The sequence below is a fragment of the Lytechinus variegatus genome, chromosome 1 (genome assembly GCF_018143015.1).
Source record: "Lytechinus variegatus isolate NC3 chromosome 1, Lvar_3.0, whole genome shotgun sequence".
Lineage (NCBI taxonomy): Eukaryota > Metazoa > Echinodermata > Echinoidea > Temnopleuroida > Toxopneustidae > Lytechinus > Lytechinus variegatus.
In genome coordinates this window covers 28,566,710-28,592,411 of record NC_054740.1, presented here as the reverse complement: position 1 = coordinate 28,592,411, position 25,702 = coordinate 28,566,710, and the positions used below count along the sequence as shown (strand labels likewise).

Genomic DNA, 25,702 nt, shown 5'->3' with positions numbered 1-25,702 from the left:
ACACTTGAGTGAGCACTGTCCATTTCTGTAAAGCTCGCAGAAATCTGTTTGCGCAGAAATGCTTGTTTTCATGCTGTGTCAAGGGAAAGGACGAAATCAAACTTACACTACGAAAGATTTATCATACATTTCCCTTGCACTTTTAGTCAATTGGAATAAAACGGATAAATTCAAGCATTTTGTAACAATTTTGCCACCCAAATTGAAATTTCAACACTTAATAAGCACAACCTTTACCCTATTTGTGCCAGCTGGATCTGAGGACATAACTGAATCTAAACAAAAATTTTATATCAGACATTTCCAGCATTTTTTCACTAACTTTTTATCATTGAAAGTTGGTTTACATTTCATTCCTCATTTAATACTTGTTTCTCCACACTTTTCCCAAGCTTAGCAATGATTAACAAATGAAAATCAAGCTTAAGCCATTCCATGCAAATCACAGCTCAGTGTAAAGCAAATATCGTCACGATGGCCTCGGTGTGTGGGGGAGTGGGGTGGGGCGAAATGCACTCTTCGAAGTGTTTTGGGCAAGGAAACAAGTCAAACAATGTAGAAGATATCTTCAAATCAATTTTACCAGCTAAATTCCATATGTTCTTCATGATTAAGGTCAACTTTTATTCGCATAACTGTTTCAAATTTCTGCGCAAATCATTTTTCACTAACTTTTCAAAAGTAAGTGGTGCTCACTCAAGCGGAAATATTTTTCGACAGTTATATCGTCATTTGCTTTAATGGACCTGTACCAATGTTAAAATGTGGAACAATCTTCAGGATATTACAAATGTATAGTTTTACAGGATTTTTTCAAAATGTAAACTTTTTTTTATATGCACTGTATATGTGTGTGTCACAAATCATGTTGCAATAGTAACAACACATTATGTGATGAAAATTCTGTAAAAAAATTGCGGTTTGTACTTCTTCATCAGTTTTCAACCAATTCTCATGAAATTTGCCTCTCAGTAGTTTTGAGGTGAAGATGTTCTAGACACATGTTTTATCTGTGTTGGAAATTTGGTTGCAATGGTAACAAAATATGTGTCAGAAAATTAAGCAGAAATCTTGTGGGTTGAACTACTTCATCTGTTTTAAACCAAGTGTCATATCTAGGCAGGCATTGGTCTTGGGGTAATACAAGGGAAGACATACCTTTTTCATGTGTTGCCATGGTAACAGTGTACGGCGGGGGTATTTTAGATATTTAACCCTAAAAAGACTGGGGGGGGCTGATTCAGCCCCCCCCTCGACATTTTTCGCGATAAATCCGCTGCGCAAAATTTTTTGACCGCGTCGCTCGCTGACTTTTTACTTTCAAGTCTCGCGCAACTTTTGAGACCAAAATTGTGACCCCCGGGTACGCGGTTCCAAAATTACGCAACATTTCGTAAGTGCATGCAGACCCAAAATTACTCAAAAACGTGAATTTGTGTACAAATCCAATGCAAATAGTGTTCTTAGCCAAAATTCATAAATGTTTAATTATTTTTCCTTTTACTGCTTAAAATCAATTAATTTTATCTTGTTTATGGTAAAAATAAAGTCCCCGACAATTTCCATTGAAAAAACAATAAAAAACAAAAAGTCGAAAAACAAAGAAATACATAAGAAATTTAGAAAACAATAGAATACATAAGAAAATAAATTTGATTTTGAAATTTTTTTAAAATCAATTTGATCAGATGCCTATCTAGAGTAGGTGAAACAAAAATTAGCAATTCAGGGGCATTATTTTATTAATTAGAGCAAACTTATGATTTTACGCATAAATTAGCATAATTAATGAGACATGAGATTTTTTGCCGAATTTGATGTTATAGTTTTGTAGATAATGCCATGGGTAATGCGTGTGCCAATTTTCGTCGCGATCGCGCGATCAACGGCCGAGATCATAAGGGGGGCTGAATCAGCCCCCCCCAGTCTTTTTAGGCGTCGAAATAGCCCAGTCTATTTAGGGTTAAGCTTCTGCAAGGCTAATACAGTGTCGCTACATTTTCAATCATTGAAAATGCAATTTTGAAATGTTTTGAAAGAAATGTTATATAATCATAACCTGTCACAACCTTCAAATTTATTTTAATTTTCTTTAAAATGAACTCTTGGATTTGCCTGAATGGGTCATCGCTGTAATAATTATTATTTGTTTTTTTTTAATTGTCTCTTCGACTACCTGTTCCTCAGGGAGGTTACTTTACCCAGGTGCGTAACACAAAGCGATCATCACAGCGTCTAAAGGAAGCTTTGCTGGAAGATGACCTGGCTGTTAGTATGTGTATGCTAATGGCCCAAGAGAAGTACAGGGTTGTCTATAAACATGAACAAGGAACTCATCTCAAACTTGTTGGAATGTTGTATGATCAGGTAAGATTGGTTACTGTGAACATATTTCATTTACTTGCTTCATATTCTTACCCCAAGGCTTACAGAGAACAACCCTCAATGGATTGGGCTATTTGGGATGTATTGAGGATGGGGGGGGGGGGGGGGTCATGATGCTCCATTCTGATCTTGGTTGCTATTCGCACGATTGTGCCGAAATTTGGTGTGCACATTCTTTACCACATAAACTACAAGCAAGTATGAAAAAATTCTGAATGCTTGGTCTCAAAAGTTGCATCAGACTTCAAAAAGAAGTTATTAAATTTTAATTAAATATCTTTTTTCGTTTCGGAAATATCGTGCGAAGCGTTGGGGGGGGGGTCCAATCCTTTCAGGGTTAAATAACACAGTCGAAAGGGGAATGAAACCTTTGGAACAAGTAGGCGTGTGTCAAAACAGAAAAATCAAAGAATAAGAACGAAGAAAGTTTGAGAAAAATCAGACAAATAATGAGAAAGTTATGAGCATTTGAATATTGGCAATGTGACAAGGATGTGTGATGTCACATGTGAACAACTTCCCCTTTGATGGACTATAAAATACCCTCAAAATGTCTCTTTTTGCTGTTTCTTATTGTGATACAAACTCTGTATCCATGATGTATCCTTTAAAAATCTGTATTACATGCCCTCCTCTGGAAAGAACACATGATCTACCGATAGATGTGATAAAAGAGGCAATTTAAGTGAAATATATACTAAAGTAATGGGAAAAGTTGTTCACAAGTGACATCACACATCTTTGTCGTATTGTCAATTGGAGGATCCCCATAGCATTCGTGATCGCAATATTCAAATGCTCATAACTTTCTCATTATTTGTCCGATTTTATGTCAAACTTTTGTTGATCTGTTTTTTGTCTCACCTGCGAAGCAAAGTGAGACTATAGGCGCCGCTTTTCCGACGGCGACGGCGGCGGCGGCGGCGTCAACATCAAATCTTAACCTGAGGTTAAGTTTTTGAAATGATGTCATAACTTAGAAAGTATATGGACCTAGTTAATAAAACTTGGCCATAAGGTTATTCAAGTATTACTGAACATCCTATTAGAGTTTCATGTCACATGACCAAGGTCAAAGGTCATTTAGGGTCAATGAACTTAGACCATGTTGGAGGAATCAACATCGAAATCTTAACCTGAGGTTAAGTTTTTGAAATGTCATCATAACTTAGAAAATATATGGACCTAGTTCATGAAACTTGGACATAAGGTTGATCAAGTATCACTGAACATCCTGCATGAGATTCACGTCACATGACCAAGGTCAAAGGTCATTTAGGGTCAATGAACTTTGGCCGAATTGGGGATATCTGTTGAATTCCCATCATAACTTTGAAAGTTTATGGATCTGATTCATGAAACTTGGACATAATAGTAATCAAGCATCACTGAAAATTTTGTGCAAGTTTCAGGTCTCATGATTAAGGTCAAAGGTCATTTCGGGTCAATGAACTTTGGCCGAATCGGGGGTATCTGTTGAATTACCATCATAACTTTGAAAGTTTATTGGTCTAGTTCATTAAACTTGGACATTAGAGTAATCAAGTATCACTGAACATCCTGCATGAGATTCACGTCACATGACCAAGGTCAAAGGTCATTTAGGGTCAATGAACTTTGGCCGAATCGGGGGTATCTGTTGAATTACCATCATAACTTTGAAAGTTTATTGGTCTAGTTCATTAAACTTGGACATTAGAGTAATCAAGTATCACTGAACATCCTGTGCGTGTTTCAGGTCACATGACCAAGGTCAAAGGTCAATGAACTTTGGCCGAATTGGGTGTATCTGTTGAATTACCATCATAACTTTGAAAGTTTATGGATCTGATTCATGAAACTTGTACATAAGAGTAATCAAGTATCACTGAACATCCTGTTCGAGTTTCAGGTCACATGATCAAGGTCAAAGGTCATGTAAGGTCAATGAACTTTGGCCATGTTGGGTTTTTTTTGTTGAATAACCATCATATCTCTGTAAGTTTATTGGTCTAGTTCATAAAAAAGGGAAATAAGAGTAACCATGTATCACTGAACATCTTGTGCGAGTTAGAGTAGTATTCAAAGTGAGCACTGCTGCTATATTGAACCGCGTGATGCAGGTGAGACGGCCAGAGGCATTCCACTTGTTTATTTTTCTGTTTTCTCCCATGCTTGTTTTAGATGATTTTATATCACTCTCTTTCCTTCATTGCTAAATGATTACAAGGAATGCATATTTCTTATTGTTTTAGTAAAAGGTGCAAATGGGAATAGTAATTGTATGTTGTCATTGTTTTTCATGTTATTGCATGTGTAATCGCTGCAATTAACTTCATGTATATTAAGTATCTCTTTTTTTTCTTTCATCATCTCCTTTTATCCATGTGGAGCATGATATGAGGGGAATTATTTGAACAGTTTTTTTTGTGCTCTAAACGAAAGTGATTTAAAAGTGTATGATTATAGTGAATATTTTTGGAATAAAGTGTGATGGCCCTTTTATGTTTTGGTGTGCCCTTGTTTCCTGCAGTGCCAAGATACTCTTGTACAGCTAGGTGGGTTCTTATCCAACCTACTGAGTATAGAAGACTATTCCAAGCACTTCCCTGATCTAGTCAACATGGTCACCAACTATCATATCACTCCTGAGAGTGCCTTCTTTCTCTACAGACCAATGTGTACCAACAATATACAGGTGAGTAGTCGTGGATTCCATGGAATTCTTGTATATCTCACACAGTCCAGGAGTATGTTAGAGGGGTTCCATGAGATTGGTCCGCTCTGAATTCCAAACACTAATCAAATGACCAACTTCAACCCCAACCCTAGGTGTAACACTATACCCTAAACCCAACTGAAAACCCTATTGCAGCCCTAACCCTGCATCCTAGGAATAGGATTAATCCTAATAAGACGGGGATGGGGGAGGGGCCTGATGTAGCCGACAAAATTTTCGACACTCTTGCCAATTTTTGTCATGATCGGGTGATCCACAAGATCATTAAAGATTAATTAAACTGGCTGAATCAGCCCCACTCCCCCCTCCCTCCATCTTCTTAGGCATCAAAATGTCCCAGTCTATTAAGGATTAAGAGTACCAGTATGTAAGATAATACTGTACCACAAGAGATTGCTTCAAGGTAACCAGTATATACCCTAGGGAGGGTTAAAGGTACTAGTGTGTAACCACATTGAGTAGAGCTAGGGAGGGGTCAAGGATACTATTGTATACCTGTTGGTTGGCACCAATAGAGGGACGAAATCTAGGGTGCCAGAGAGCAAACCAGGAGGGATTGAAGATTATTGCTGTGTATCCATGCAGTGTGTACTCATAGTCAACACTTGGGAGGGAGTCAAGTGTTCCAGTGTATACCATAAGAAGCCATGTACATGTATACCACCAAAGTGTAGCTGTACTTTTGTGTGTAGAAGTTATTTCATTCAGCTTATACAGCTCAAAGATCGGTATGCATAAACAAATTTGATAGATTCTGCAAATAATAAGACTCTTACAATTTCTTGATTTTGCTTTATCTTCTTAAATAGTCAAAGGTAGATGAATTACGGCGACTGGAAAAGAGCAGTAAAACACCAAGTAACCGCACCCAACGATACGTCCAGGCATCCCAAGCTGTTATGTCTCCATTGACTGAGGGAATAAATTCCTTCCATCCTCTCAAAGTCTGGGATGATATCAGGCAAGTCTTGAAATTATTTGATATTTATCCACAAGCAGTCGAACTGTGGACGTAAGACCCATTCTAATTCATGAAGTCCTTTCCATAGCCAGCAGCCTAGCCTTGTGACATAATCAAATTGAACTATTGAAGCTATAAATTACCACATGAACAAATGTATTATTATTGCTTGGCAAGGAACCTCTTGACAAAATGCCATGCTTGTTTGGCATATTAGTGATCAGTAACTTGTTTTCTGCCCAAATCAGTTCCCACATATTTTTGTTTATCTGTGCAAATCATAGGAAAGAGGTCGGAGATTCTTGTGAAATGGAGTTTTTATTTTCATTTCTACAACTGTAATTATTAATATTTCAATTGATATAATTGCTCACAGTAATCACATTCAAGTAGGGCCTCTGTGCAAGTCAAGATTGGTTGGACATATCTTATTAACTTGTGTGATTTGTTAAATGTTTATTGAAATTATGTGTGCATTTGCTTTGTGTAGAGATGTGGATTGAGGGGCAATGAGAGAATGTAATTTGATTATGTACCCATTAAATTTTTTAATTAAAATCCTTTTGTCCACATTTCTTTACAGCCCACAGTTCTATGCTAGCTTCTGGACTCTGTCCATGTATGACCTTCATGTTCCGAGCCCAAGCTATGACAAAGAAATCAATAAGATCAAGGTTACCATGGCAAATGTTGACGACAACAAAGAATTGGTGAGAATCCATAACTTCTGTGTGACTGAAATCGATTTCAAACTTGTTTAGGTTTAGTGAAAAACGGGTTAACATTCGAATTGTGTGTTGATGTGTACCAGGTCATCTGCATGTAAGCATGTAATTGCCTTGTTAGGGGATGATACCAGGTAGTCCTTTTGTCATGACCCCCCAATATAAGATAGATAAATGAATTTATATATATATATATACATTTAAAAATCGGAAAATGATAATAGATAGTAATGATGATAATGACTATAATGATAATAATAATGATAATTATGATAAATAATTGTATAAATGAATTAATAAATAAATACTGAAAAGAGTAAGTAAAACAAAATGAATGAATACAGTTAATTAATGCTGGAAATAATTGAACGAATAAATAGTGTAATTTTCTATATCAATACATGAATTGTACAAGACCTTCTTCTTCACAGGTCCTTACTCATGTCATGTCCTGTTATGACTAATCACATAAATCAAATATGTGGATTAATACAGAATAATCATGATTTATTTAGGGGACTAGTTTTAGAAAAAAGGAGAAAAATCCAAAAAGCAAAACACTGAAAATTTCATTCAAAGGAGTAAAATAAGAAAGTTATGACATTTTAAACTTTCGCTTAAAGGGGAAGTTCACCCTGAAGAAAACTTTGTTGTAAAAATAGCAGAAAAAATAGTAAAAAATATTGGTGAAGGTTTGAGGAAAATCCATCAAAGAGTAAGAAAGTTATTAGAGTTCAAAGTTTTGGATTTGTGACGTCATAAACGAGCAGCTGCCCCATGTGTTATGTAATATAAAATGCATGAATTTCAAATTTTGTATGGTTCCTGATGACTTAATTTTGTTATCTATTCATGATCGGGTGTGAAATGATTTGTCTATTGATATACAAAAGGTACAGTGAAAACCATTTTCCATTTTCTGAGAAAATGACATTTCATTGTTTTTTTACCATTCGCTATGTAGGATTGCTGCTCGCATATGACGTCAAAAATCAAATAATTGAAATTCTAATAACTTTTTAATTACTTGATGAATTTTTCTCAAACCTTCGGCAATATTTTTTATTATTTTTTCTGCTATTTTTACAATAAACTCTTTGTCAGGGTGAACTTCCCCTTTAAATTTCAGAAAACAGTTATATGCACATCCTGGTCGGTATGCAAATTGGAAGACTGATGACGTCACCCACTCACTATTTATTTGTACAACAGTTTATGATTAAGTTAATTTGATCCTTATTGTCAAATCTGTAAAAATGAAAATATTGTATTATTTAAACAATAAAAAACAAAAGAAATAGTGAGTGATGGACATCCTCGACTCTCTCATTTCCATATCGCTGAGTTGTGCATTTAACTGTTTTGTGAAAAATAAGCGAAAAAATGTCATAACTTTCTCATTTTACTTCTGATTTAGATGAAATTTGCAGTGTTGTTTGTTTGATTTTTCTATATCGATTCAAATAAACAATTTTCTGGGGTGGAATTGATCCTTACAGGTTCAGAATCCTTTTCCTTTTTGCTGGTTAAGAAAATAAGCATGTTTATCAGTTTTACTTATTAAAGATTAAGATGGTTTTTGTCTCACCCGCATAGCAGAGTGAGACTATAGGCGCCGCTTTTCCGACGGTGGCTGCGGCGGCGTCAACATCAAATATTAACCTAAGGTTAAGTTTTTGAAATGACATCATAACTTACAAAGTACATGTATATGGACCTAGTTCATGAAACTTGGCCATAAGGTTAATCAAGTATTGTACAACGCCTACTTAGCTTGTTGTACGCGATCAAATGGGAGGCTGAATGTCACACATTCATCCCGTTGGACACAAGACGTACCATCCAAAACGTACCATCCAAAATGTACCATTGCATGGCTTTAGGAGGTGACGTCACAATGCGATTTCATTGAATAATAAGTACAACCCGCTGGCTAAATGCGCATTGCTGTCCAAGATCATGTGCGCTTGTGGGCCCAGCTTGTGGGATTTAGCTTTTCGCTTTCAATATTTTGCTCCCTTTTCGTAGATTACTGGAGGGAAAAAACTCTTGTTTTTTCCATATTATCGCTAGATTCCGAGGCGTTGTACAACACAAATAGCGAATAGTCTTATTCGTGCAATGGTGCGAGATTTCGCATTCGGTGAAAGAAACGCTCTATTCAACTTGGCTAACGCCTCGTTGAATAGAGCATCTTTCTTTCACCTCATGCGAAATCTCGCACCATTGCACTCATGCCTATTCGCTATTTATATATTACTGAACATCCTATTAGAGCTTCATGTCACATGACCAAGGTCAAAGGTCATTTAGGGTCAATGAAGTTAGACCATGTTGGGGGAATCAACATCACAATCTTAACCTGAGGTTAAGTTTTTGAAATGTCATCATAACTTATAAATTGTATGGACCTAGTTCATTAAACTTGGACATAAGGTTAATCAAGTATCACCAAACAACCTGCGTGAGTTTCACGTCACATGACCAAAGTCAAAGGTCATTTAGGGTCAATGAACTTTGGCCAATTTGGGAGTATCTGTTGAATTACAATCAAAACTTTAAGTTTTTGGAACTGATTCATGAAACTTGGACATTATAGTAATCAAGTATCACTCAACATCCTGTGCAAGTTTCAGGTCACATGATCAAGGTCAAAGGTCATTTAGGGTCAATGAACTTTGCCGAATTGGGGGTGTTTGTTGAATTACTGTCATAACTTTGTAAGTATGTTGGTCTAGTTCATAAAACTTGGACATAAGAGTAATCAAGTATCACTGAGCATCGTGTGTGAGTTATAGTAGTTTTCAAAGTCAGCACTGCTGCTATGTTGAGAGGGCCAGAAGCATTCCACTTGTCTTATCTTTCGCTGGTTTGTGAGTAATTTCTATACATGTATCTGTATTACTTTACTTTTACCTTGTCATATGGGTACATTAATGCTTCATATAGGCCTCAGCTAAAAGGAAGAAAGAAAAGGAGAGATATGCTATCATTATTGAGAGACTAAAGGATGAAGAAAGAAAGCAACAGGAACATTGTCAGAGGATAGAGGCCCGTCTTAAGAAGGAGTGTGAGACATGGTTCACCGCACGTAAGCAACCTACCTTTTACTCTTCTCATCTCTGCATAATGTGGTATACAAAATAGTACACCAGGGCCTCTTGGCATAACATTTACTATTATGGTAACTAGTACCATGGTAGTGCTGGTCACCAACCAATCAAAATCAAGGATTCCGTTACCATCGGATTGCGAGATTTACCATAATGGTATTAATTTTTATGCAACAGGGACCTAGGGGGTGTTCAGTAATAGTTACGTGTGACTTATCGGGTGCTGCAAAAAACTTTGAATGCAAATTGAGTGTAGCTCTCAAAATTGAGCTGCAAAATACTGCAGATCGTCTGCAAATCAGCTGCAAATTACGTTCAGTCGCAAGGATTTTTTTTGCAATACAAATTGGCGATTGATTGCTAGTTGCAGTCGATTGGGATCGGCTGCAAATTTGCAGTCGATTTGAAATCAATTGCAACTCAACTTTCTAGCAATGCCCCATTAGAGTCATGCTGAAACGTCAGCATGCTCATGACCTTTAACATGTAATGTGAATGATGAATATGCGGTAATACACATCACAAGCACATGATCTAACCAGTGCAGTGATGCATAGGTGCGACTGACCTCTCACTGAACTGAAGCACCCATCAGGAAGCTCAAGGATCTGGCTAAGAATTTTCACATTGAATGAGCAATAAATATTACTTGGATGGTACTTTGATGTTCCTGAGTGAATTGTTTTGCCCTATCTTGTCTGTCAAAAAAGAAGATCATCTTTAACCCTAAATAGACTGGGCTATTTGGACACCTAATAAGACAGGGGGGTGATTCAGCCCCCCCCTATGATCTCGGCCGTCGATCACGAGATTGCGACGAAAATTGGCATGCGCGTTACCCATGGCATTATCTACAAAACTATATTATCAAATTCTGCGAAAAATCTTATTGCTCATTAATTATGCTAATTTATGCTTTAAATCATAAGTTTACTCTAATTAATAAAATGATGCCCCTAAAATGCTAATTTTTGTTTCACATAGTGTAGATAGGCATCTGATTAAATTCATTTTTCAAAATTTTCAACATCACATTTATTTTCTTTTGTTTTCTAAATTTATTATGTATTTCTTTGTTTTTTGACTTTTTGTTTTTTATTGTTTTTCAATGGAAATCATCATTGACTTTATTTTGACCATTAAAAAGATAAAATTAATTGATTTTAAGCAGTAAAAGTAAAAATAAAACATTCATGAATTTCGGCTAAAAACACCATTTGCATTGGATTTGTACACAAATTCACGTTTTTGAGTAATTTTGGGTCTGCATGCACTTACGAAATATTGTGTAATTTCGGAACTGCGTACCTGGGGGTCACAATTTTGGTCTCTAAAGTTGCGCGAGACTTGAAAGAAAAAAAGTCAGCGAGTGACGCGGTCAAAAAATTTCGCATGGCGGATTTATCACGAAAAATGTCAAGGGGGGGGGGGGCTGAATCAGCCCCCCAGTCTTTTTAGGGTTAAGAGTATGAAGATCAAGCCTTGAAATAAGTGGGCGCTGAGTGCAAATTCGCGCTCATAAAGCCATCAATTGCGCCCATAAAGCCCCAAAATCATCAAAATTTTGATGACCGGGCGCAAATATTTTCCAGGTAATTGCGCCCGCCGTGAGTGAGCAGTGAAGCCATATCATACATGTAATTTAAATATCTGAAAAGCCAAAATCAAGTAACTTTCAATTTACGATGAACACAGTCTAAAATTGCCAAGTGCGTGTTTTTTTCTGTACCATAAAAAGTGAGCTACGTCCGTCTTTTTTTCCTGTAATACATGTGCGCGCGTGCTTCCGGTAGCGGTTTTTCCATACTTCACCATGTCCAGTTTCTAATGCACACATTTCCAAATTGGGATATCACAATTCTGCGATAAAGTAATTCGAATTGCACAGGAGATAAATCCCTGTTCACAGCATTAGATGTGCGAGTCTTTTATCCTCACAGTCGCCGACTTTGCTTGTTGAAACGGAGCCTTAATAATAAAAAGTCACTTCGCTTATAGTTGTGAATTGTAGCTTTTTAATTACTTTCTTGGAGAGGGGTAAATATCAGACAATAAATCATCAAACAAGGCTCCATCTAAAAAAAAAAAATAGGAGGACGCCGTGCACTTGAGTGTGGTGTTAGCTAGCCAATTTGAGCTCATAATCTCTTCCAGAGCTCTGGGTGAGAATTCTATCAGTAATGGCCTAAGTGATGGTGATTTTCCGTTTCAGATGGAGTTTAGATTTCATGTTAATTTTTGAAAACTGTCAAAAAAACTTTATGATTTCTTCATTGTGATGAATATTTAAGTTATTAATGAATACATTTTCACCGAATTTAGACTCTCCAAGAGTGAAAGGCATTTTCTGTGGAGATCTGCGTTTTCAAATAACTTGTGAAAAACTTGGCACGTGTACATGAACCTACAATACACAAGATACATGTAGGCCTACGTAGCCTGTGGCTACATGTATATGTGCTGGAATTTGAATAGACTGAGTTAGATATTGATTTCATTTCTTCATTTCTTTAGCATAATTTATATGCAATCCAAGTGCACCTCACAGTCACAATCACACACAAACACTCACCCACACCCGTGATTCTAACCATGAAAAAAACCTTAAAATTATTTATTTTTTTCTAAATTTATTATTTGATCTGAATTCTCTCTTCATCTCTCTCTCTCTCTATATTTTTATTTTATTCATTTATTTAGATTTTTTTTTTTTTTTTGGGGGGGGGTTCGTTGATCGTGGTTCATTAAAGATGAAAATGAATTAGCCCATGTGTGTGTGTGGTTCTAAAGGGAAGGTAGAGTGTCAAAACACACTTAAACATTTAAATCTGATTTCTTAAATGTTTGAATAAGCCTAATACTTAGCATATGCTATTCATGTACTATTTAAAAAATTACAGGAGCTGTGCTTACTATAAACAAATTTGTGGTGTGGTTCACCGTTTTATATATATATATACTTTTTAATTGCCCCCGGTTCCAGAAAATTGCCCCCGGTTCCTGTAAAAAACCCGTGAGCCGGGGGCAATTTAAAAAAAAAAATTGCCCCCGGCTCACAGGTGCTTATTTCAAGGCTTGATGAAGATACATTCTAGATTTTGATCTGTGAATAAACCATGTAAGACAGTGTGAAGGTATTGTTGATGTTGATATTTTTTCCCCATTATGTTTGTAAAGATGTTGCTGATGTGTAATAATGGATAAAAGACATCATTTTAGACTTCATGTTTTTTAATTTTTTTTTGATTGGCTGAGTGTTGTGATGTTTGTGTCAAATAATGATTTACTGTAATTTGCCTCATGTTTGAATACCGTATTTTCCGTGTTTTCATCACAAAACAATCAGGTTTTTTTGGAAAATATTTTTAAATTGATAGTAGTTAAATAAATAATATAAACCAATCTTTACAAAGAAGATTTTTCAAAGAAAGCTTCGCAAAATATACTCCCTATTTTTAGTAAACAACAAATAATTATACATTAAATATTCTATATTATTGTTGGTTCAAATATATACGTAATACCACCAACAAAACGCAGTCAATTTTCCGATGAAAATTTGTTGTTTCTGTGAATAAACAGCACCCAATATTTCAAGATTATAAAACGGGAGAAAAGCCGCGGTTTATACACCGGATAATACGGTATGTGAAATACTAATTTTCACAAGAAACATTAATGGTGCTATCCCTAACCAACCATTAGTGACTCATATATGACTCTCATATATGATACATTACATCAATTGAAGAAAATAATGAATTGCCAGGGCTTATATTTATCTGCGCTCAAATATGTGTATTCAAGGCATTTATGTGGGGGAAGCAATTTGAAAATTGTACTGATTAGTATAACTATAGGTCCCAATGCTCATTCATACTCCGTCCAGCATGCATTTTGAATCTGTGCATTTCAACCAATAATTATCACTACATTGCAGGTTCAACAAAGAATGAGACCATCACACAGTTTCTACAGCTGTGTGTCTTCCCACGTTGCTGCTTCTCAGCCAGTGATGCCCTCTATTGTGCAAAGTTTGTTCTGACTGTTCATAAGCTAAAGACACCAAATTTCTCTACTCTTTTGTGTTATGATCGGGTAAGAAATCTCCTTTTTTTCAAGACAATAGGCTTTAATGCAGAGTAATTTTAGAATGCCTTTATTTGTTAAAATATCTGATTCAATGAGATTTCTTGCATATGCCAGGTACCAATTGGCACCATTTAGTACATTTTAATGTGGCATATTTGCAAATTATCTGTAGCGACCGCACAGAAACGCTGTTCGTGAAGGTGTTAGCGCTAACAAGTCACTAACAAATCAGCCACTAACACCATGAGCAGAATGAACGCACAGAAAGCGCTGTTATGCACAAGTGTTGATAGTGGGTTTGAGCATTATAGATAGGCAAAATCTATGACGTACTATAGTGATGATGTGCGGATTGATACAATGTCAGGGCCTTTATCCCATAGGCTCAATGTATTATTCTCATTAAACAGGGGCTCGGATTTGCAACATTGTTTCTTACTTTGTGATGAGATTGTACCGCAGTATTGATTACTGAATTCTGATTATTGTAACCATAGTAGGTCCATGTTTTAACATAATACATAAACCTTAACATCCATGAAAAAAATGATCTATTAATGGCAAAATCAATAATTTTTTGATAAAGGAAGGGGGCTATATAGGTTTGCCACTAAAGTGGAAGAATGACTTCCTTCTATGGAGGTGTATATCGGGAAGCAGGATGTGGAGTATAGTCATACAAACAATTGAACATTAATAAAATACAAAAAATGCATTTAAAACTATGTGATGTTTTTTTTGCATAACTTACGTAAAAATTTTATTATATATTATATTTTCTATAGGCGAGCTGATGATGTCATTTGTCATTTCTCCACTTATTAATGTGTATCATGGACCAATGAAAAAAATGGACGATTAACGCGAGTATTTCTTTGATCCAATGATAGTCATCGTCATCTGATTATATGCATCTTAATGAGAACATACAGGTGTTGTTACAATAGCAATGACCATGACTACCAAGGGTATCTGATCACCCCAAAACGGAACAGTTTCCCGATCCTGATTTTTGTTTGCTGATACCCTGTTTCAGCGTGTGACTCTCAGTCGACATGCTTCATATATGGAGCAGCAAACTTGAGAGCAGACGATTTTTATGATATGAAAATATATGATATTATTCGATCCGCTAACTATCGCTCACACCTTAGGACCTCAATAACATTAAGAGATACATAATCTATAAAAGTTATGTGCCATGTATATCTGGAATATTATGGAGAAACTCGGGAAATAGAATTTTAAATGGTAAACATTCAATCACAATATTGCCTCTAATATTTCCCTAAATAAAACACATGGAACTAAGATTACCTAAGGTAAACAAAAACTGCACATCGATTTTCCTTTATTTCATTGATTTGTTATCAACTGCGCCTATAATTTGTGAAATATGAATGTCCAATCACGAACTGCTTCAGTCCCTTCTCACGGTGATGATCATAGGACCAAAGAAGACTAGTTTGAAGAGAATGTTATTCAGATGACAATTACAGTCACCTGTAAGTTAATTCATTGTCGAAGCGATGAATATCCATCTCTTCATAGGTCCATGTTTGTATATATGAAATCATGTTCATTTAAACTGAATTTGTTCTTACAGTGGAATAAATGAGTTTATGGGACCTTGTTTATTAATGACTTATATTGGTTTTGCAAGCACAATCATAATCACAACATGGGGGAAAACAAGGTACATGTAATAATAATCATTAAAACAAAAAAATGGGACTTGGCTTCGTAATTCTATACTAGGGTATTCATGGTGGCATGATAGGCATGATAGGCATCATTGTTTTCAAAAATACTGTACAGTATTCACTTCATTCAATTCATATTTCATTTGTCTTTCTTCATTATTTTCCACTGGAGAATTATGCTATTGATCGTAATTACAGTCTTCTCATCTAATTTCATTCTGTTTTCTCCCATACTTATTGGGGGTTGGAGCATTGGCCGATCCAAAGCAATAATTTTTAATGTAAACATGCCAGCCATTTTTACCCAAGTGTGCCCCCCTTTTGAAGCAATAAAACCCCCTATTTTTGCATGTCAATTTTTGTTGGGACAACAATACCTTTAATTTTAGACGTAAAACTTTTTTTTGCTTGTCAAACTCTATGTGACCCCCCCCCATTTCCGGGCCCCTTTTGTAAGAAACTTGATCCGCCTTTGGACTGGAGTACACTTTTAATTCTGTCTATTTCTATTTTAAAGCACTTGATATAAAAAGAAGACAAGTTTTATGTAAGATACGCAATAGATATTCACTAACATTGTCACTATCGGTGCCCTTGGCAATGTAAGTGAATAGTGCAAACATTAGCGCTAATGTTAGTTTCTGTGCGACCTTGTAAGGTTAGTCTAACAGCTCTAGCTAGTGATTGGGCTAACATTATGCTTCCTCGCTAACAGTGCTGTTAATGCTCTGTTAGCGCTAATGTTTCTGTGCGGTCGGTACTGATTGGCAACTTTCCTTCTTTGGCAATTTTTCAAGAAACATCTGACATTTATAAATATCAATATAAAATGTTGCTTTTGTCACTCTTTTCCTTGTTATTATGTAAGGTAATGTTTTTTGTAAGAGCCCTACACAAATAATAAGTTTAGTTCTTCATTTGGAGTATGTGTTTTATAACACCTTATCTACATCTTATCTTGTATCTTTACAGGTATTTCAGGATATCACCTACACTGTAGCCAGCTGTACAGAGCATGAAGCCAGTCGGTATGGCAGGTTCCTATGTGCAATGATGGAAACAGTCATGAGATGGCATAGGGATAAGGAAATATATGAGAAGGTTAGATTTCAGTATTTTGTAAATTTGACAGGTTTTTTTTTCGATCGATCAATCGAGAGTGCCGTAAAGATGTTTTTACACAAATTTTTACATGACTTTTACTATTTTTATTATTATTATTATTTTACTTAATGGGATAAACAAGTATAAAAAGAGTGACGCACCTACATTTATGAATATGATGTAGGCTTTGGCACATGACACAAAGAAAATGTGGCTTGTTTTCCAAAAGTCACAAAGTTTGAACAAGGGATATAATAGTTCCCTGGCCCCCTTTAAAATATTTATTCATACGACCCAAATTATGATAAATATTTCTTTAAGAAGAATATTTCAAACATGTTCTCTGCTGCATCTTTAAGTACAAATCCTACTCAGGATTAGTCTGCAATGCAGACTCTGAATGGTTTGTGAGATTGGATCTGCTACTGGTTTGCGAAGCAAACCAGCATAAAAGGGCGAGCGAAGCGAGCCATAGTAGACCTAGTCTGCTATGCAGACTCCATGAATCAGCTGTAGTACACACTGCAGATGTGGGTCTACATTTGTAGACTAACTCAGCATCTTTCCTATTATCCCGTTTATTCCACATGAAATAGGAGAATCTTCAATGTAAATACATTTTTAAATTTTCTGCGGAAAGATAGGTCTCTGACCTATTTTTTTTTACACCGCCTTCACAATACACCTTTAGTTAAGGTTGGTAATTATTTGTATTCTTTTAGGAATGTGGCAACTTTCCTGGCTTTGTAACGGTGCTTAGAGCAAGTGGTACAGAGTCAAGTAACAAGGCAGATCAGTTGGACTATGAAAACTTCAGACATGTCTGTCATAAATGGCAGTACAAACTGACAAAGGTAAGAACAATTACAAACTCCCTGGTATACTTTTCAAATTTTAATGGAAAACATCAATTTTTTAATCATTTAATCTACCTTTGATGCTTTCAATCCTCTACTGAGTGTATTTTGGTTACGCATTGATTTTTCCATACTTTTGTTCCTAAGGTATTTCTCCATGGTGACATAAATAGTAAATAAAATATTCAATGTTGCTGCTACAGAACATTATTTCTTATAACGTCAATATTTAGAAGAGTGAATTAATACAGCAAACACATGATACTACGTCTAATTAGATATATATTCACTTTGAAATCACCCAATGGCTATATATTCTTTGAGAATATCTGGAATTCAAAACAAATATTATTGTGATGCTAGATCATGTAACCTCAGACACAAGAATTTCATTTACTACATGTAATGCTGATAAAAAATTGGAGAAAACCACAGTATAGTTAATTGATATCAGTAAAGTTAATTGATTTGTTAGTGAGTAGAATGGATGTGTCTCAGAATAATTGGACTAGAAAGATGGCACAATGTTAGTGCATTATATCATAATTATATAATAGTATAATGATTGGACTTAACCCTAAAAAGACTGGGGGGGGGCTGATTCAGCCCCCCCTCGACATTTTTCGTGATAAATCCGCCGCGCAAATTTTTTTGACCGCGTCACTCACTGACTTTTTACTTTCAAGTCTCGCGCAACTTTTGAGACCAAAATTGTGACCCCCGGGTACGCGGTTCCGAAATTACGCAACATTTCGTAAGTGCATGCACACCCAAAATTACTCAAAAACGTGAATTTGTGTACAAATCCAATGCAAATAGTGTTTTTAACCAAAATTCATAAATGTATCATTATTTTTTCTTTTACTGCTTAAAATCAATTAATTTTATCTTTTTTATGGTCCAAATAAAGTCCCCGACAATTTCCATTGAAAAAACAATAAAAAACAATAAGTCGAAAAACAAAGAAATACATAAGAAATTTAGAAAACAATAGAATACATAAGAAAATAAATGTGATGTTGAAATTTTTTAAAAATAAATTTGATCAGATGCCTATCTAGAGTATGTGAAACAAAAATTAGCATTTCAGGGGCATTATTTTATTAATTACAGCAAACTTATGATTTTACGCATAAATTAGCATAATTAATCAAACATGAGTTTTTTGCAGAATTTGATGTTATAGTTTTGTAGATAATGCCATGGGTAACGCATGTGCCAATTTTCGTCGCGATCGCGCGATCGACGGCCGAGATCATAAGGGGGGGCTGAATCAGCCCCCCCCCAGTCTTCTTAGGCGTCGAAATAGCCCAGTCTATTTAGGGTTAAGAAATCTCCAAAGAAGTGAAGGGATCAGCTAGAGAGTGAGAGAAGTGTTTTCGATTGAGTAATGCACAATGTTCATGTCCTGTTATTGATTTGATCCACCAAATCTTGCCTAGAATAGGTTCTATTGTTATGCATTGTCTCCTATTCATGCCAGTTTATTGCTCGTGGCTGCTGTCCATCATCTCCATCTTGATCAAACATCTTTAAAACCACTACTTTGTCTTATTATACCACACAAAGCCCACAGATTTTTGTTCAACAAATTTAAATATGAAAAGCCACTATGAATAGAGGTTGCTAATATATGATAAATTAGTGTGAAACCTATTGACCTCGGTCACATTTGCTCTACAGCAGGCGTACATTGAGTCGAAGACAGCCATTTTATTCATTTTTATTTCAAACCAGCTATTTGTAGCTGGTATAAAAAATGCTAAAACGACTGTAGAGCAAAGGTGACCGAGGTATTAATAGTATCATGTATGGCATACAAGAAATATTGGCTTGTTATATGTAAATGTTGGTGGTGTGTGTGATCTTCCTTTTCAGGCAGTGGTTGCTTGTCTGGAATCCAAGGAGTATACTCAAATCAGGAATACTCTTATACTTCTAACCAAGGTATAGTAATATTTTTCTCAGTGGGGGGGGGGGGGGGATTGACAGAGGTGCCACTGAATTTAACTTCTAATAGCTTCTAAAGTTAAGTGCAACTTAAATTCAACCATCAGGAACATGTACTTTATTTTACTTTCAATTTTTTTTTATTAGTTTCATCTTAAAACAACCACTTTCTAACAGGTCTTTTGCAATTTGATTTGTACCCCATAATAAGGCAACTCTTTAAAAGTCTGTTCCATGTGTTTTAGAAGGAATATCGCCTTAGAAAGGTCCTTTGCTTTTTTATAACCTCCCCCCACACACACATCCCCAGTTTGTCTATAATAAAATATGATAATTGGTCAGGATAAAAGTTGTTGAGGGCAAGGAGAAAACACACTTATGAAACATTATTATACTGTACACCAGCCATTCTCAATTACTTTTTTTGAAGCGCCACATTTCTTGTTGAGAATTTGTAATGCTCCACTATCCATTACGCAAACCAGCAATGTATCAGCGGAGGGGATCCAGAGGTCCCTAATGGGGGTCGAAGGGGCAGAGCCCCCAGAAGTTTAAAAATATGAGACCTTTTAAATCGCCCAAAGGGGCTATAATTAATCTCAACAGAAGAAATACAAATACCAACAAACTACACAATATTAATATGAAAAGAAAAATGACCAGTGATTTTTTCACAACATTCCAATGATACCACTAGTTCAGACTGTTCTGCACCAGATCTCTTGGCTGAAGCAAGTGGCATAATGAGTAAAAAAAAATGAGGGGGCTAGATATGGCAGCTGAAGCAACTTATTGGAGTTTTCAATACAAAAATCTATATTTTGACCTAATATTAAAAAATAATACAATGTTCAACTCTCCTTTTCCTTTTCTTTGCACGGGGAGTGGGGGAGGGGGCAGGCAATCCCCAGCCCCATCTGTACGCCAGTGGCTGAAGTTACGTTCCCCGATTTTGCAAGGTCTGAAAATTAGGCGTTGCACTATTGACGCTCCAAACTGCCCCTCTCTCTACAACCATGGACCTATTACATCAACTCACGTGTTGTATCATTCGTTCAGTTCGTGTTAAGTAAGAGTGCATGCAGGCAATCATGGCAAGCAATACAGCTGAGCATACATGTATTTCACTTTTACAACTTCGGATTTTAATCGGCTCCGGAAACAAAGTTTCTGCTTGTTTGTGTCCCAAATTCATAATCTTTTATGATCAGGATGTTCTTTGAATATCATAATATTTGATGTTTAACTCTTAACCAAAACGTATACTCACTGGAAAAGGAAAAATTTCTCGCCGTTGAAATAGATATCCTACAAACAGGGTTTTCAAATCACTTGTGTGGCACATAAACTTTGTACAGCATAGAATAAATAAAAAGGAAAACGCCATCGATCCTCCATGATAGGGGCTATTTAATGATAAATTGGACAAAATTTGAGGAATCAATTAGCAATTTTAAGTGTCAAGTAAAGAGTTTCTGTTTTCTCTTTGTATTAAAATGATCACTAAATCCTTTTTTTTTTAGGTTACTGGTAGATACATTTTTTCTCCCCAATTTTTCCTTATTTTTACTTTTTTTAATACCGGCTCCCAAGCGCCACTCGGCAAGGCTCGGTGCGCCACAAGTAGCGCGCGTGCCACCATTTGAGAATCCCTGCTGTACACATTTTTAGGAGCAAAGAATATTCTTTTTTTGTATTTACTATAAAATAGTAATGTAATTCAAAATGAGGATGAAATAGGTTGACTATCATATGACTTACATGATTGTATAATATAAATGTTATTGTAAATATATGAGGATCATGTTCATAATGATAATGATTAATAAAGATATCTGTCAAATGGACAGACTGCGTAATTATTTGAAATACTGTCATACTTTCTTTAAATGTATAGAATAAATTTTAGCTGTCATATCGATATGTAATGTTTTTACTAAATGCATTCCCACTTTGATACATCTTCCTATTTCAGATCTTGCCATACTTCCCATTGGTGCAGAACCTTGGTCAGGTACTTGAGAAGAGAGTTGACAAGATCAGAACAGAGGAGAAGGAAAAAAGACCTGATATTTATGCTTTAGCAATGGGGTAGGTACAGTACCTGACTGAAGTACCCCCACATCCCTTTGTTTCTTTCTCTAATATTCTCTCTTCCTCCATTGCTTAAGATATTTCATGATTTTCATCAAATCTTTGCCAATGTCAGCAATCCTCAAAAACTAGGTTGCTGATTCACCCATCAACATATTTCATAGAGGCCAGTCTTCAGGCATTTGCCTGATTTTAAGGCCCTGACAACTTCCCATTCCAGGATGTTTCCGGCATCATATATGAGGTTTTAACATGTTCTGGGTTCTTTTGCCTCAGTGAGTAAAACTGACTGGCATCAATGATATTTATGATAACTTTTTTATTTTTGTCATATCAAGTCTGTTTCAATTCAGACAATGAATGGCCAAGTTCCTGAGAGGGGTTCCAGTCTTTCTTGAAGTTAAAGAGAATTTATGAAATTATCCTTGACCCTGTAACACAAAGCAGTCATATCGATATATTTACTCCATTGTAAATTTTGATGTACTTGGTATATTTCTTTTGAAATGCCTTTTCCTGTCATTTTAGTTGAATTAAGGACTTTATTTTTTGGTAGGAGGTGAATAGGGTAAATGAAGGACTAACACACTACACAACCAAATTTCAGCACATCAGTTAACTGGTGTTTGTATTTACTGTTTTTGTTTAACTTGGACACTGGGTTTCCCTGACAAGGTTTTTGTCTCACCTGCATAGCAGAGTAAAACTATAGGCGCCGCTTTTCCGACGGCGACGGCGGCGTCAACATCAAATCTTAACCTGAGGTTAAGTTTTTGAAATGACATCATAACTTAGAAAGTATATGGACCTAGTTCATGAAACTTGGCCATAAGGTTAATCAAGTATTACTGAACATCCTTTTAGAGTTTCATGTCACATGACCAAGGTCAAAGGTCATTTAGGGTCAATGAACTTAGACCATGTTGGGGGGAATCAACATCGAAATCTTAACCTGAGGTTAAGGTTTTGAAATGTCATCATAACTTAGAAAATATATGGACCTAGTTCATTAAACTTGGACATAAGCTTAATCAAGTATCACCAAACATCCTGCATGAGTTTCACGTCACATGACCAAGGTCAAAGGTCATTTAGGGTCAATGAACTTTGGCCGATTTGGGGGTATCTATTGAATTACAATCAAAACTTTAAAAGTTTTTGGATCTGATTCATGAAACTTGGACATAATAGTAATCAAGTATCACTGAACTTCCTGTGCAAGTTTCAGGTCACATGATCAAGGTCAAAGGTCATTTAGGGTCAATGAACTTTGGCCAATTGGGGGTATCTATTGAATTACAATCAAAACTTTAAAAGTTTTTGGATCTGATTCATGAAACTTGGACATAAGAGTAATCTAGTATCACTGAACATCCTGTGCACATTATAGGTCACATGACCAAGGTCAAAGGTCAATGAACTTTGGCCATAATGGGGGTATCTGTTGAATTACCATCATAACTTTGCAAGTTAATTGATATGACTTTTGAAACTTGGACATACATGTACATGTAAGAGTAATCAAGTATCACTGAATATCCTGTGCAAGATTCAGGTCACATGATCAAGGTCGAAGGTCATGTGAGGTCAATGAACTTTGGCCACATTGGGGGTATTTGTTGAATTACCATCCTATCTCTGTAAGTGTATTGGTCTAGTTCATAAAACGTGGAAATAAGAGTAACCAAGTATCACTGAACATCTTGTGCGAGTTACAGTAGTTTTCAAAGTCAGCACTGCTACTATGTTGAACTGCGTGATGCAGGTGACATGGCCAGAGGCATTCCACTTGTTATTATAACTATTCCATTTGGTAACATTAGGGTTATAATATGTTTTGTTTGTTGTATCGTTTCATTCTTGTGTTTGTGACTAATTTTTAAAGGATGGTAAAGAAATGAATTGAATTGAATATTGTTGATATCTATCAACTCTGGTATGGCTACGAGCATGGATTGATATGGTATGATAACGATGATTAACTTGTAGTTACTCTGGCCAACTCAAAACAAGGAAACAGCACATGATCCCAGAGGACAAGTTTCATTTGAAAGATGTGAGTATAAAATTTATTTTTTCTATTACAGAGGAAGTCTATTATTCTTGTCAAGTTGTTTTCAATGAAAGCAAAATAATAATAGGGATTTGTATAGCGCGATCTATCTAGAAGCAATCTATTCCGAGGCGCATTGTTATGACTATTATTACCTAGGCTTTAGCTCGAACTGTCTTTCAGTGCTCTGGCATTCAAGGAATTAATCCTGCTGGGTACACATTCACCTCACCTGGGTTGAGTGCAGCACAGTGTAGATAAATTTTTTGCTGAAGGAAAACACGTCATGGCCAGGATTTGAACATGTATCTTCGAACCCATGACCCTCTATTTGAAAGGCGAGAGTCAGAACCACTGGACCACGACTCGCCTACATAGCAGAGTGAGACTATAGTCACCACGTTTCCGACGGCAACGGCGGCGTCATCAACATTGAAACCTTAATCAAGGTTAAGTTTTTGAATTGTCATAACTTAAAAGTATTGTTACGATACTGCAACAAATAACCATGAAAATTTAGTTTTGAATTTGATTTCCTTTTTCTTTTATTAAGGGAAATAGTTTAATCATACAGTAAAAAAAACAAAAATAAACATCTTACATGTCTTGAAGAGTTATATGTGCACTCAAAAGTTATGATAGTCCTTAAATTAGATAAAATCCAAGTTGGTTGGCGAAAATTCCTTAAATTAAAGTTTACAATGATGGCGATGATGAAATTGATGTTGAAGCACGATGAATGACAAGAGTCACTGTAATGAGTTGTAATGTCTGTGAAGACAAATTTGATGATGACAGTCAATTTCAGCAGTCCATGGGTTGAAAAGCGTTCATTTAAACAGCTTGATGATCTCGATGAGAACTGAGACTTCCTCTCAAAGTTACTGCAAGGAGTTAATTGAAGCATGCAAATAATTCCACAGAAGATAAATGTTGTATTCCAGTTGGAAATAAACTGTGCTCTGACATAAAGTCTGGTGTGAATTTGAGTTTTCATCTGCTATAACGAAGAAACTGCCAGTTCATATAAATATATATTTCCACTATTGTGGAAGCTTCTAGTATTGTCTTTAAAAAGAATATTCTCCTTTTTTCTAAAGCAGTTCAGTTCTAGAAGACTCTGGAATGACCTCAGTGAATTAACAATGTAAACAAAGCAATCTTATTGTGATTTTCCATTGCTGGCAGGCTCTTTTGTTTAGCAGTCTTTTTATTGTCTATCTTGTACATTCCAGAAATACCAAGATTACATTCTGGAATATTCTTAATCATTATATGCTAAGAATACCTTAAAGAGGAAATACCTAAATAAATGAATGTAATTGTTCTTAAAATTCTTATATATAACAGTATTAGATCATTAAACTTAGGCGTCAGGGTAATCAAGTTTTACTGAACATCCTGCCTGAGGTTTAGGTCAAATGACCAGGGTCAAAGGTCATTTAGACCATGTTGGGTGAATTAATATCAAAATCTTTACCTTGGTTAAGTTTTTGAAATGTCGTCATAACTTTGCACTGCTGGTATATCGAGTCGCGTAATGCAGGCGAGACTGAACATCCTGTGCAAGTTTCAGGTCACATTACCAAGGTCAAAGGTCATTTAGGGTCAATAAACTTTGGTAATGTTGTGGATATTGTGGAATTGTCATCATAACTTTGAAAGTTTATGGATCTAATTATGGATCTAGTTAATGAAACATATACACAATGGTAATTAAATATGATTGATTGTCTTGCACAATTCACAAACCACATGATCATGGTCAAAGGTCATTTTGGGTAATTGACATAGTATTTTATTATCATAAGAATGTTTTCTTTTGTGAATAATTATTCAGTACCTGTTTTCAAAGTCAGCACTGCTGCAATATCGAATTGCCTAATGCAGGCGAGACTGCCAGAGGCATTCCACTTGTTTCAGTGTAACAGCCTATTGAATCACGC

At 35.8% G+C, this 25,702-nt stretch overlaps 1 protein-coding gene across 1 annotated transcript in view; it reads left to right on the top strand.

Moving 5' to 3' along the window:
• The window catches only part of LOC121410538 (THO complex subunit 2-like), a gene marked incomplete at its 5' end in the record, with an annotated part of 92,847 nt that overhangs the window by 46,850 nt on the left and 20,295 nt on the right, over nucleotides 1-25,702 (top strand). Inside the window, 11 exons of the mRNA XM_041602696.1 lie at nucleotides 2,188-2,367; nucleotides 4,898-5,062; nucleotides 5,914-6,065; nucleotides 6,649-6,775; nucleotides 9,740-9,881; nucleotides 13,844-14,001; nucleotides 16,671-16,799; nucleotides 17,525-17,656; nucleotides 19,538-19,606; nucleotides 21,585-21,700; nucleotides 23,693-23,759. Coding sequence (XP_041458630.1) covers nucleotides 2,188-2,367; nucleotides 4,898-5,062; nucleotides 5,914-6,065; nucleotides 6,649-6,775; nucleotides 9,740-9,881; nucleotides 13,844-14,001; nucleotides 16,671-16,799; nucleotides 17,525-17,656; nucleotides 19,538-19,606; nucleotides 21,585-21,700; nucleotides 23,693-23,759 — 1,437 coding nt within the window. The remainder of the gene's footprint in view (nucleotides 1-2,187; nucleotides 2,368-4,897; nucleotides 5,063-5,913; nucleotides 6,066-6,648; nucleotides 6,776-9,739; nucleotides 9,882-13,843; nucleotides 14,002-16,670; nucleotides 16,800-17,524; nucleotides 17,657-19,537; nucleotides 19,607-21,584; nucleotides 21,701-23,692; nucleotides 23,760-25,702) is intronic.